The sequence below is a fragment of the Athene noctua genome, chromosome 23, assembly GCF_965140245.1.
Source record: "Athene noctua chromosome 23, bAthNoc1.hap1.1, whole genome shotgun sequence".
Lineage (NCBI taxonomy): Eukaryota > Metazoa > Chordata > Aves > Strigiformes > Strigidae > Athene > Athene noctua.
Window position 1 is genome coordinate 4,512,420 of NC_134059.1, and position 12,600 is coordinate 4,525,019.

At 45.9% G+C, this 12,600-nt stretch overlaps 1 protein-coding gene across 5 annotated transcripts in view; it reads right to left on the minus strand.

Annotated features, from left to right (window-relative positions):
* ANKS1A (ankyrin repeat and sterile alpha motif domain containing 1A) overlaps window positions 1-12,600 on the minus strand; it is a 110,033-nt gene that overhangs the window by 35,467 nt on the left and 61,966 nt on the right. For 4 of the 5 annotated variants that reach the window (XM_074925659.1, XM_074925660.1, XM_074925658.1 and 1 more), the window contains one exon: window positions 3,612-3,678. In XM_074925659.1, the coding sequence (XP_074781760.1) occupies window positions 3,612-3,678 (67 nt within the window). Of the gene's footprint in view, window positions 1-3,611; window positions 3,681-12,600 lie in introns of those variants that run through there. The other variant, XM_074925663.1, reaches the window with a different exon arrangement.

Sequence of the window (12,600 nt, forward strand, 5' to 3'; positions counted from 1 at the left end):
ACACAGTGTTCTGCATCCCTCTGCAAAGCCATCTGACCCTAGAAAACATACGCCCTAATCAGTACGTAGTATCTAGGGCAGGCACAGGTTAAACTCCCACGGGGAATGCACGGTGGATTCCTCCTCACCAAAGCAAAAACCCAAGTGACAAGTGGATACGAGATAAGCTTTAATACGGCAAGCATGAGCAGCGTCTGCGGACACGTATTAGCATCTCATCAAGAGGAGATGCTGCCCACCCGGAGCAGTTCAGATGCAGCAGTTTGGAGGTGAAGGATTTAAAAGGACAGAACTCCTCGCGGTGGCAGCTCTCCAGCATCCTCCATCATGCTGCAGACAAGCTCTCGAGTTCTGCTTTTGTCTTTGCTGCTGATTTAAAGGCAGAGAAGGGAATTCATCCTTAAAGTACAGGGGGGAAGCATCTCTCCTGCAAGCAGCCTTGTTTAGAGGCTATCGGTTCCTACAGGAATACACAGAAAAAGCCTGGCATCATCCAAGTTGAGGCACGTGGCAGATGAACCACATCCAAAGGGCACAGCTACCATGACACCCCTGCTGACCTGCAACTGGCACCACCCCAGCCCTGCTCTGAGCACACGGCCACTGCCCTAACAGAAGTGGCTGGGGAGGGTGCTCCTGCCCCCAGAAATCCAAGAGGCCCCGGGAGAAGGCTGTGTCCCCAGACAGGCAGGACTGCTCCTGGCTGTTGGGACGGTGCCGCTTGGTCAGCACAGGGAATATCCCAGAGGACAGCGCTGCCACAGCTGAACTGGTCCCACCACCAGCAAGCGTTTCCTACGACAACATTTTCCAGATGTTGATTTTCAGAACCCCCTGAGCAGTACATATTTAGGCACCTTCAGGCCCCAGACAGCAGAGTTCATCAGCATCCATTTAATCCAGCTCTGTACGTTCTGTCTCACTACAATCAGCAGTTTCAAAAGGCACCATTAAAGCCAAGCAATTATCTCCTCCCTTGAAGGCCACAGACTCGGCTCCATACAGGAGACAACGCTCCCGAGGACCCACAGCTCTGCCTGCAGCAGCACAGAGGGCAGTTTCCCTCACAAACTGCTGGTTTCCAAATTGAAGCTGCTTCCCTGGAAGAGAAGAATTAAAATAAACCTCCCAAGCAGCTTGGAAATGTAGAAGTGTTGAGACTCAGCTGGGAATGGGGCAGGTTATTTCCTTGCTCTGCAAGCAGCATGGAGACACATTTAGGGACATTTACACTGATATCAAAGAGTCCTTCCTCTATTAGTCCCACCTCCCCTTCACATCTACTTTCCTCAAAAGGAGGCACAAGAAGTATAGAAAAAAGCTGGTAAAATGGCAAAATGATCACGTTTAGCGTGCAGAGGCAATGCGTGCAGTGAGGTGGCTGCAGGAGCAACGGGGGAAGATTTTTAACCGAGACTTGGTTCTCTCTGCTGCTCCAGTCTGGATCCTGAACACAAACTCTGCACAGGGTTTGCTATTCCCCGCATCCCAGCTGCCTCTACTTACAACATTTATGGAAATGAGAGTGTTTTAACCCAGGATTGTTTCCCGTCGCTCTGATGCTGCATTGCGGAGATAAGAGTTATAATAGTTGCAAACATGGCTGGAGGAGGACGTTGCTCTGTTTGAGGAAAATCAATGCACTAAATGACACTATGATTGCTTCTTCACCTTGTTTTACGGAAATTAGAAAAAAGCAAAGGCAAAATGTCTCACTATTTATGAAGTTTTATTATAAAATTAACGAAACTATGTACTTCAAGGTCACCGAAGTATGTAGGTGAAATATATAGAAAAAATTAATTGTCATGAATTTTATCTGACTTGAAGCAACAATAGGGCATCTAGAGTTTTACAGGTGGAAAGTTGGAGAAGAAATGTTACAATATTCTGGCAAAAGCATTTTACGGGCTGCAGAAAAACAGCGGTTTCGCTGGAAAATCACTGCAACACGCCAGCTACTCTGGACAGTTTGTTTTAGAGGCTGGGTGGGTGGCAGAAGCTGCTCTTTACACCTTATTCTATTGCAACCAAACTAAAACCTGGCCCTTGCTAAGCTCCAGTTAAGTCAAACTGCCTGAGAAGGACCCTTTGCCCACGCAGGCTTTGCTCAAGCATTCCTGGTCCCCAGGAAATGTTCCTCAATCTGCAAAATACAAACAGCCTCCAAGGGAAACCTTCTCATACAACCCAGCGCACCCTAAACCCCCCCGTGCCTCCCCACACAGCCCCTCCGAGCCTGTGCAGCAGCCTTATTTTCAAACATGCCCAACAGTGAACGTGCCACTGGGATGGGTGAATTCCCGTGGAGATAACATGGATATTTGACATCTTGGTTATAGTCTGATGTACAATTCTACACACGAAATCCCCATCCCGTCCTCTGAGCGCTGAAAGGATTTTGTGAGCCTTAAACAACAAAATACTAGAATGGGGAGGGGTATAGAGAGGTTCTGCTCATTTCCAAAGGGACAGACTCACACTTACAGAATTAAAAAAGCCAGAAAAAAAGAGCATCTTGCTACTGCATTATGTATTTGAAACAAAAGCAAGACTGTTGTGGGGATTGTGAGACCAGCCAGAAGACAAATATGCAGCAGCTCTGTTTCAGACTGACTGCTTAAGGAAAATTTTGTTGTTATCCACCAGAGAAGAAAAGAAACTTGAGACAAACATATTCTGAAAGGATGGAGAGAACTGTAAGCAATCAGTTCGACTTTCTCAGAGGCTATGTTGAGAACAACAGTAATTGTAGGAGCCAGAAGATCAGGAAAATTTCTGTCCCTAGGATACTGGCTGGAGTCTTTACACTATCTTTCAGCTGCAAATTAGATTTTTTTTTGTACGTGCAGAAAACCTGATCTTCCTCCTACACATTGAGCAAAGACTCAGAGAAGTATCAGAGCACAGTGGTTGCTGGGCTGTGTGAGCCCGGGCTGCAAGCCAGCCACTCTGGAGTTGGTTTTACGGCTGCAAGCTTGCTGAAGAGCACAAGAAGCATCCCAGACCCCTCATGCAAGCCAGCAACTCTCATCTCTGCCTAAAGGGAAGGACTGTAAGAAGTCACTTCAGGTATTGGAAGGCACTAATAAAACCCCGACAATTCTCAGTCTTTGTTTAAAGCTATACAAAGGTGTAAAATGTCACTAGAAAGTTTACCATATCCTAAACAGTAGGACACTACACCCCAAAATTTATTAACAGGCAGTTTCAACAAGAAAAAAGACCCCCTACACACATACACATTGCTGTCACTGGGTGCGTATTAATCAACACTGGGGTAACCAGGGTCCCCCACCTTCCCCATCAGGCTGGGGGTACCAGCTGCAATGCTCTTCACCCAGGCCATTTCCCCCCAAAACCTGCTGGGAGGGAAGAACAGCTGCATTATATAAAATTAACTGAATCTACCTAGGGGAGTATTGAATTAAAATTGCTGGTAGCAGTATCGAGCATTAGGCTGGGAAGCCAAAGTCTGCTCCTGCTGTGCCAGAGCCTTCCTCTCCCTTCTGGGAGCCAAAGCAGGTTAAAAAGATCAGACCACAGGAGCCTGCACCCTGTTTTTGTCCAGAGCACAACCAAGACGGACACACACGAGCTGGGTACGCTACCTGAGATCCTCTGCTGCTCCTGAGAAAAGTCAATGCCTTCGCCGATGGAACTCATGATTTTCTCAATCTGAAAATAAAGAAGAAAAAAAAAAAAGCACATGCTGCATTATTCATAAAGCCTGAAGAAAACTTAAAGGCAGCCCCAGGATTTCATCTGCCACGTGACCGCTGAAGAAATCCAAGAAAAGATGTTAAGATACCTCTGACACAGGAAAGGTACCTTTAACACCTTGTCTGGAAAAGTCTTCGTAAGGATGGATGACTCAGAAGGGATGTGGAGAGGTTGGGACTCCACAGAGCCTTCCCTTCCACAACCTGCCAGCGCCTGAAAAGAAACAGCTCCAACAAAACCATCCCTGTGGAGCACAGAACTCAGGAGAAGGAAAGGAACCCCAAACTCCTCAGCTCACCCTGTGCAAACATGCAGCCCCACCTTCACCAGCAGCAAAGCCTGAGAAATGCAGGTCACTAACTCTTTCACAGCATGCGGCAAGTGAACTTGGCTTCACCTCAGTCCAGTTTTTGTTGGGTATTTTTGTTTTGTTTTTTTTTTTAAACCATCACATTTTCCAATCCTGTGCGTGCAGGCTCTGCTCCTCACCGCTGCCACTGAGTAGAGATGCTTAGAAAGAGTTTGAAAATAGATCGTTTGCAAAAGCAGCAACATCATGGGGGCAAATGCCTTAAGTACCCAGGAGAGGGAGCTAAAGACAATTCCATGCCCTGATTTAAGCGATCCAGTCAATAGCTCAAGGCAAACCTCATGCAATTAAGAAAAAAGGTAAAAACTACTGCCTGAGATGGTGTCTTTTCAAGTCCACTTAAGAGTTGCATATAAATGACCGCATTTACAAAAAAAAAAAAAAAAAAAAAATTAATGCAAGTTGCAATTTTCATACAGCCTACAGGATACTTTCTAAATGAAAATAGAAACTTTTCAAAACCAATTCTTGAGCACAATTTGTAAATCGAGGCTTTCTACTGCAGAGGAAAAACTGTCACTGACAATTACTAGGTTAATTCTGTTAAGATGAAAGATCTGATAAATTCCACCTCCGTTAGTCAATTGAGAATTTCCAATAATCTAAAGCTCTAAAGCCCACTATTTTCCAAAGAGCAATGAGATACTGAAGAGGCTCAGGTCCGATTGCTTACCCCAGTCTTCAATCTATAGCCAAGCAGAAAATTAAAAATAAAAATTAAAAAAAAAAAAAAAATTCCAAAAGGGCCTCCAGTGAGAGATTCCTGAACAAAAGTCTCCCAAGAAAATACTCCTGTGAGACGCTTCAGAGCAGTTGCTGCTGAAGGCAAAGCCAATACATTGACTGGCAACAGAGAGTAGGGGGGAAATAAAAAGGAAGTTGTGTAAGGGTTGAAGTTTTTTTTCCTGGTCTTTTAAGGATAGATTTGGGGAAGGAGTCCAAGTTTTCCTGGACACCCCCCTGCATCCCAGCACGATGCTCTGCTTGGTGCAGCTGCACCAGCTCCCCAAACTGCCCAGCCAGTGAGTGGGGCTCCTGGAAACGCTGCGAGGGGCCGGGAGTTTGCCTTCCGTTCAATACCAGTGGCAGCTTGAAGCTGAACTCCACTAGGGAGGGTGTTTTTGGTGAAACAAACAAAAAAAAATCGTCTTAAAAGGCTCCTGCCAAGTCAGATCTCCAATAAAGCGCTTCCTGTCTGTGGGGGAGCAGACAGGCAGTGCACTTGCAGTGTTAAATCTCACCAGGGAGAAGGCATTCAGGGGATGTGGATCCTCTGCCCCTAGAAAACCATGAGGACGAGCACTTCAACAGGGCTTGAAATACAGTTAATGCTAGCTTACTGGGAGCTTTGAAGAGCACTCTGAAAATAAAAGTACTCACAATTAAACCATGTAAGGAAAAGAAGTAAAGTATGTTCTAAAAAGAGATTATTTTTGGCTAAAGGAAGGGTTTTGAAGTCGCTGGATGCACAGGTCCTGCCATCAGCACGCTATCCTGCCGTACGTAAGGCAAAAGTGTTTATTGCTCTTCTGTCCCTGGACTCAGCCAGAACTGGAACGTGACCTTCACTAAACCAGCCAGGAGATACCTGACCCCAAGGCCGGGCTCTCCATCGGGCTGCTGGAGCCGTGCAGGTCTCGGACAAAAAAGAGAAACCATCAAAAGCCTGACACAAGGGTTAACAGTCACTAACAGGGCGAGAGGATGAGTGATCAGGTCCCCTGTTTTGTAGGAGTAAAAATGACAAAGGAGAACTGAGATGATAGCCTGGGACATGAAAGCTTTTACTTAGAGAAGACAAGTCGTTCAGAACTTTAATCAAAAACTGCAAGCTAGCTGTACAAGAAATGGGACTTTTGTGCTTTAACTGAAGTTTAAAAGGATGCACTAAAAAAGGATGAGGCCACGTAAAAGGCAAAAATAGCCCAATTTCAAGTGGACAGAGGCAGCCCTTAAATGACAAAAATCAAACACAGACAGGGTGGTTCATTTTGTAGCTGCTCACATCACTAGCCTTTGCTTCAGATAAAAATTACATGGCTAGTCATCGTGTCATCTGATCTTGCTATTTAGACTCACTGTGGCTGAATAAAGAAGCCCCAGAAATATAGCTTTGAAAACTGCAAGAAAAAAGTTGGTTTTTTTTTTCTCAGCTAACCTAAAGCTCTTGTGTAAATCAGCAACTCTGCAGTATCAGCAACAGAAGTGTGGGATCAGCTAAACTGGAACCAGTTAAGAGGAAAAAAACCTGAATTTAAAGTCTGCCTTGTGATGCTGAGTTTTGCTTCTACCCCAGTGACGTCTTTTAACCGTTTCCAAGGTATCTGGGGCAGTCACCTTCACTCCACCAGCCCCACTCCTCTCCACGGGCTCGGTTTTAAAAAACTTTTCCATTTCTCATTAGTTGTGGCGGAGCCTGAAGGACGTGTGAGCGATGCAGCAGCTTCTGCTCAAGCCTGTAGACAACGTGAAATAACTGACAAGTATCAATTGCCTCGTATTTCTCAGGGGTTACTGACAGGAACCCAGAGGTAACCCAGGTCTCACGATGCACATTTTTGCCAGTCACCATTTTGGCAAGAACCACCTGCTTTTATCCACTTTTGCCCTGCCAAAGCAGCAAATGCTCCTCAGCAAAGCCTTGGAATTTCACGGTGCCCTTATGTGTCATCAGGACATAAAGGTCACGTGAGACTGGAGGGAAATAGAGGGATGGTGCAAAACAAGCCTCATTTCCAAAGACGACCAAGGGCTTTGGTACTGCCTGTTTTATTCACTTCCACAGGCAGGCACCAAAGCCAAGCTGTGGCAGGATTGCTGGGATACAACCCTGAGGGCTCGCAGCAGAATTTGGGTCTTGAGGTCAATTCAGTTCATGCTCCAGAAGTTTAAAGGCATTAAGTTTTGAAGATTTATGACAATTAGTTTCATTACAAGGTACATTTCTAAGCTGGAGCCGCTCTTGTACCTACTGTCTGGGATCTTTATCTGAAAGATGTTTACTTCAGCAGAGCTGGAAGGCTGTGAGGTTCTTTAGTCTCATGGGATCATTTAGAGCAAGAATCACTCGGTTCCAGCCAAGCTTTTCCTATAACCAGTCACCGAGAGGAAATAAAAATAAATAAAAATAGGTGGGGAGGAAGGGAAGAGAGGAGGCGAGGAGAAAAGCATGTTTGTTCAAGCAGCCCCAGCTCCCTCCGACTGTCTCCCAGCAACAGAGGCAAAGCGCTTCGCAGGTCTCTTACGCTGTGCCGGGACCCAGCTCTGAAGACGTGCGGGGACGGCTGCTGGCGCTGCTGGGAAAGGCAAAGAGCACAAGAGCATGTTTCCGTGGCAGATTCAAACCCCACATTTGTGGCCCCTCTTTGGTCAGAGCTATGACTCTGAACACTATTTGGCAAGAGCCAGGTAAGCTCCCTCCTACCTGATGCTTGTTAAGAAAAAAAATCCCATTTATTTCCCAGCATTTTTGCACAGGTAGAACCAGCGTTTCACCCCCCCGCCCTGCACTCCATGCCTGGATGGCCTCTTCTCCCTTACTCACTTGCAGTTTTGCTCTTTCCCAGTGCAGGATGAAGAACAAAGTTTTAACTTGATTTTAAGAAAGGTCAGCTCCTCTGCTCTGCTGCTTCTGGGAAGAAGCAATGCCTGATGCAGTACTATGGCCCGGGAGAGGATAGTACAGGATAAAAGCACTCTCCCCATCTTTTCTTTTCCTCTAAATGTAGATAAGAGGTTCCAGAACGCAACTTCTCTCCCATGCACAGAGGTAATGGGCACTCAAAGCTGCAGACAAGAGGACGATGTGAATTCAGATCACAACCCGCTCTGCTCTCAGACTGGATGAGTTCCCCTGCCCAGGGGACACCGTGAAAAATTTGCTTCCTTCCCTGCATCCCTTTTCCATATCTGGATTCAAACTGCAAATTAATTGAGTGCCAGGCCAAGTTCCCCTGTTTCCATCACACTGCCCTCCCCTAATAGGGGAGAGACTTGATGCTTTTCAGGTTCAGACCCCAGCACTGACAGCTCTGCAGTCCCCACACCTTCAGCACTAAAACATTCATGAACTTTTCCTCAAAAGCAGGGAATTGCCTTGTGCTGTATAAAACTGAATGGAAATGAAATAATCACATGGCAAAGGATTACCTTTCACAACCCATCCTTTGCTAAACATCGGTTTGATCTGGAGGCGGTCATGGTTATGCACAGCCAAAACTGTATTACAATTAGTGCAAAAGGAAATCCTGCTTCATGCCCTCGGCTCTCCAAGAAAAGAAACCACTCTCCCAAGTCACACACCAAGTCAAACCCCAGTTTACTGCTGATCATCTTGATTTAGCTGTTAGGAGGGTGCAAAGCTATGAATACAGGGGAAGGACACAAGCCTAAAGCGAGAATGAGTGCTTTAAAGTATTCCTGTCCTCTGCAACCGGTCCTCAGCTGCACCCTACAGCACTAAGATGGGGCTGGAAGAGAAAACACCTTGAAAATAGCCTACACAACAGTTTTTTAGGCTGTTCTTTCCCAGTGGTTAATTATTAAAATACAAAAATACCACATTTAAATATAGTGCTGCGGTTCAGACTCAGTTGTAGCCTGAACACTCAGTTCTGATTTGTTTTGGCTTAACCTGTTTTTTTCCACTGAAGCATAAAGCATCTGTCTCTGAACAGGTTGGGGGGGGACACTTGAGGTAGGGTTGTTTAGGTGGGTTTGGGTTTTTTTACACCAACAGAAATAAAATGCTTTTGCCTCCTAAATTAATACAACCACAAGTGTTATTCCTTATCTAAAGGGGTAGCTGGCTCCACGCTGTAAAGGTATTTTGGCCAAGGAGCCCTGAAATCCTACCAGGAAAGGAGACAAACTACTGCAGAGCTGAAATACTTTGGGAGAAGGAAAGGCTGCAAGGATGGGAAGAGTGTTCTTCGTTACACCCCAAAACAAGGAATGCGATGGGAAGGAGTTGCAGAGCAGTTACCAGGATTGAAGCACACTGATTTATTTTCACATTTGCCTACATTCTGCCGAAAAATAAAAATACCCTGTAAAAAGGAGCTGGGTGCGGTTGAGCGTCATCCCAGGGCTGGGGAAGTGGTAAGCTCGTCCATGCAGGCAGGCAGCCATGAAAACATAGCAACTGGCAATTTACTCCAAAACAGAACTTTATCTTAAAACAAACTATCCCGAGCAATTGAGCTCTGATTAGCGGAGAAAAAGGTATTTGTCTGTAGGCCAGTAAAAGCCAAGCCAGCTTGGAGGACATGCTGGATGCTGAGGTTTGGTCTGCTGGCAAGACAGAGGCTATTTTGACACCAGAGTCCTCCAAAGTAATTCCCCACCTCACAGAGCTTGTGGCAGAAGCATCTACTGGCTTTCTCTGTGAGCAGGATGCAAAGAAAAAAATCTCTTTTTCCTCTAATATCACCCTGCACGGCGAGCAGAAGACCCAGACAGGTCGCCCATCTTCTGTGAAGGCAGTGGTGCCAGGTACAGGGCAGCGAAGCCACGAGGGACCCTTCTCCCCCGACCTCCCCGCTCCGCAGCCAGCCCTGACGTGCTTCATTTCCACTCCCCTGCCCTGATGAAGCCGTGGTGTCCATATTAATAATCTCTCCAGTTTTTCCTCCCCAGAGCCAACACTGAAGTTTGGAGCCAGTGAGTCCATTGAGAGAGACAGAGAAGGATTAAACAAGTCCTGGGGTCTTTTATCACCAAAATAAAAGACAGCTTCATGCAATACGAGCTGTCTGAAGCATCTCATTTGCATGCAGGAAAGGAACTTCATTCAGAAAGCACAAAATTGAGCAGCGCTCCATTAGTGTGACACTCACCCAGGTCTGGGGGCATCTTTATGCTACTAGAGCTTTCTGGAAGGGGCTTAGAAAAAGCTCACCTATGGCTGAGAATCCCTTACCATCAATATAAATGCAGTATAAGTTTTGTTCTCAGTCTCTGCATGCAGCATCGCTGATTCCCAAGGACATAGCAAGGTTGTCTTGAGAGAAGCAAAAAATATATCTACACATGCATGCCAGCATTCAGATGATCAGATATTGCAGAGCGCTACAGCTATCCTACCCCAGACAGTTTATGAGCAGGGTTTCCCTCTCTCTCTGTCCCCTCTGAGAACAATAGGTGGTTGGAGCATCCAGCTGCTTCCGACAATGAACTTCATGGCTGTTCTGCAGCTCCACAGGCATATCCCCCCCCAACCCCAGCCAAGCTCCAGGCTCTGAGCCCCACAAAACAGCTCTGTTCTGAGTAAATGCATCCTTCCTCGCTGGGAAATGAAGGCGGCCAAGCAGGAGGGTAGGTTTGCATATGTTAACTAGGAGGTTGGAAGGGTGCCTAAGACACCAGGCTACATCAGCCAACCTCGTCACACAGCGCTCTCCTTCCAGCCCCTCCTTCACACACACACAGGCCTGTGCAGGAAGGTTATTTCTGAGAAGCCAAATATTACTGTTAAAATCCAAATACGCCTTGATATACAACGGAGAGTCCCTTTGATGCTTTTATTCTGGAAAAACAGTTTTTGGAGTTAACTCAGGGGCACTGAAGAAAAACTCCAGTGAAGCATTTTCCCCTTAAATCACTGTAACAACTTCAGGCTTGTTAAATCAGGTATGAACAGAGTGAGACGTAACAGATTGCTTTATTCTGCTGGTTTTAACAGGCTCCTCACTGCTGCATCAGGCCCTGAGATCTGGGCAGCCTGAATAGGAACAATGCGTTATCCACCAGGGATGATAATGAGCTGAAGGGGTGTCTGTGCGTGTGCACATACATGCACACACAGGTAACTACAGCATGTTGCCTCTGGGAACCAAAACAGCAGAAAATTACTTTTTTTTTTTTTTTTTTAACTTGAGGTGCTTTTTGTGGTTCAGCAGTTCACCCAAAGGTGACAGCAGCATCCCCACCTCTGTGACATGGGGGGACTGTCAGCTCGTGCCATTCCCAAGAGCATTAGGGGACAGTGTAACAGGGCTTCTCTTCAAAACCTCTCCTGTCTGGTGCTTCATGGGCTTTCTTTCCCTTACAATACAATTTCTGGTACCAGGCACCATTGCCCATCTCTGAGCTCTGCACATAGCAAGGAAAAACCCCGTGTGGGGGGTCAATGCCTTCTGCTTCCTCTGTGGCCCCTTCCCAAGAGGGCAGCTCACAAATCACCAGTCCAGAGCCTGGTCACAAGGAAGATAAGCTAGAGCATGCCTGCACATGCATCAAAGAAACAGAAACACTGAGCAATAAAGTTATTCAGATAAAAGTCTATAATTAAATAAAGCCACACAGAAACAAATGGCACACTATCTACCCTACGTATGGTATTAGTGCATTATAATGACACCCTGCAGCATAAGCATAATTAAGAATATATCAGGATTCCCATTATAAATCCTTATTATGAAGGGGTTCATAACCTATTGTATAAACTCGCCTGGGGCTAGAGCTCAGCAGACAAGATAGCAGTTCCAGCAGCATATTTTATTCTTGAAAGCTGCTTACAAAGTTGGGTTTAAAGGTTATCTGTATTTTAAATTTCTGCAATTCCAAGTAAGTGTCAAGGGTTAAGACTTCATTATTTCTAAGCTTCTACAACTGAGGGATGGGGCAGATTTGGTTTAAACTTATAAAAAATCCCAGACAAACTGTTCCTGCAGTTAAAAAAACCCCTTTGAGTACAACAAACAGTCCCCAGGGCAAAGCGAGCAGCCTCATTACGGGCTAACAGGTCAGCTCTAAAAAGCAGGGGAGAAAAATAAGGGTGTGTTAGGGATGCTGGGGAAGCACAGAACGCCTCCATCCGATGCTTCCATTTCGTACCCATACCACAGCAACAAACCCCAAATACAGCAAAGGTAAAATCAACCAGGAGCTGTACAGTTGCCTGAAAAAAAGATCCCTCCTGCACACACAAAGCGACTCCCAACCTTCAAGATCATGGTTGAAAGTTTGTGTCAAGACAGTTACAAGGTGACTCTAGCTGAACACAAGATGCTGCTAGCTATTTCCAACTGTTTTATGGATTTTCTAGTAAACAAGAGCAAGTTATTTTGGGGTTGCTGGGAGGGGAAAAAAAAAAATGCAGCAGAGCTATTTAATCAAGATTCAGGATTTTCTGTTTTAATTGCTGACTTGTGAAATCATCTCTCAAGAGATGCAGTATATGGTCCGGAGAGGATGGAAGAGGTCAGCACAAGCAAATGACTCAAGAGGCAATTGCACAACAGTGCTGAATACCAGCTGAATGAAAAAACAGCTTTGACTAGCCTTTTTAAGCATCTCCAAATTAATACCCAATTTACACAGCGTGTCCGTAAATGGCAATAGTGCCCCTTAGCTGACACCTCCACACTTGCCAGGCTTCTCGGCGCAGTGGTAATTGCACTGGCCCAACTCCTCCGGCTTCTCATTTCAAGTTCAGGAAGCACATGGTGAAGACCCCTCAGCCAGCCCTCCTCAGCACCCACACCAAAATGAACTCGACTGCACAT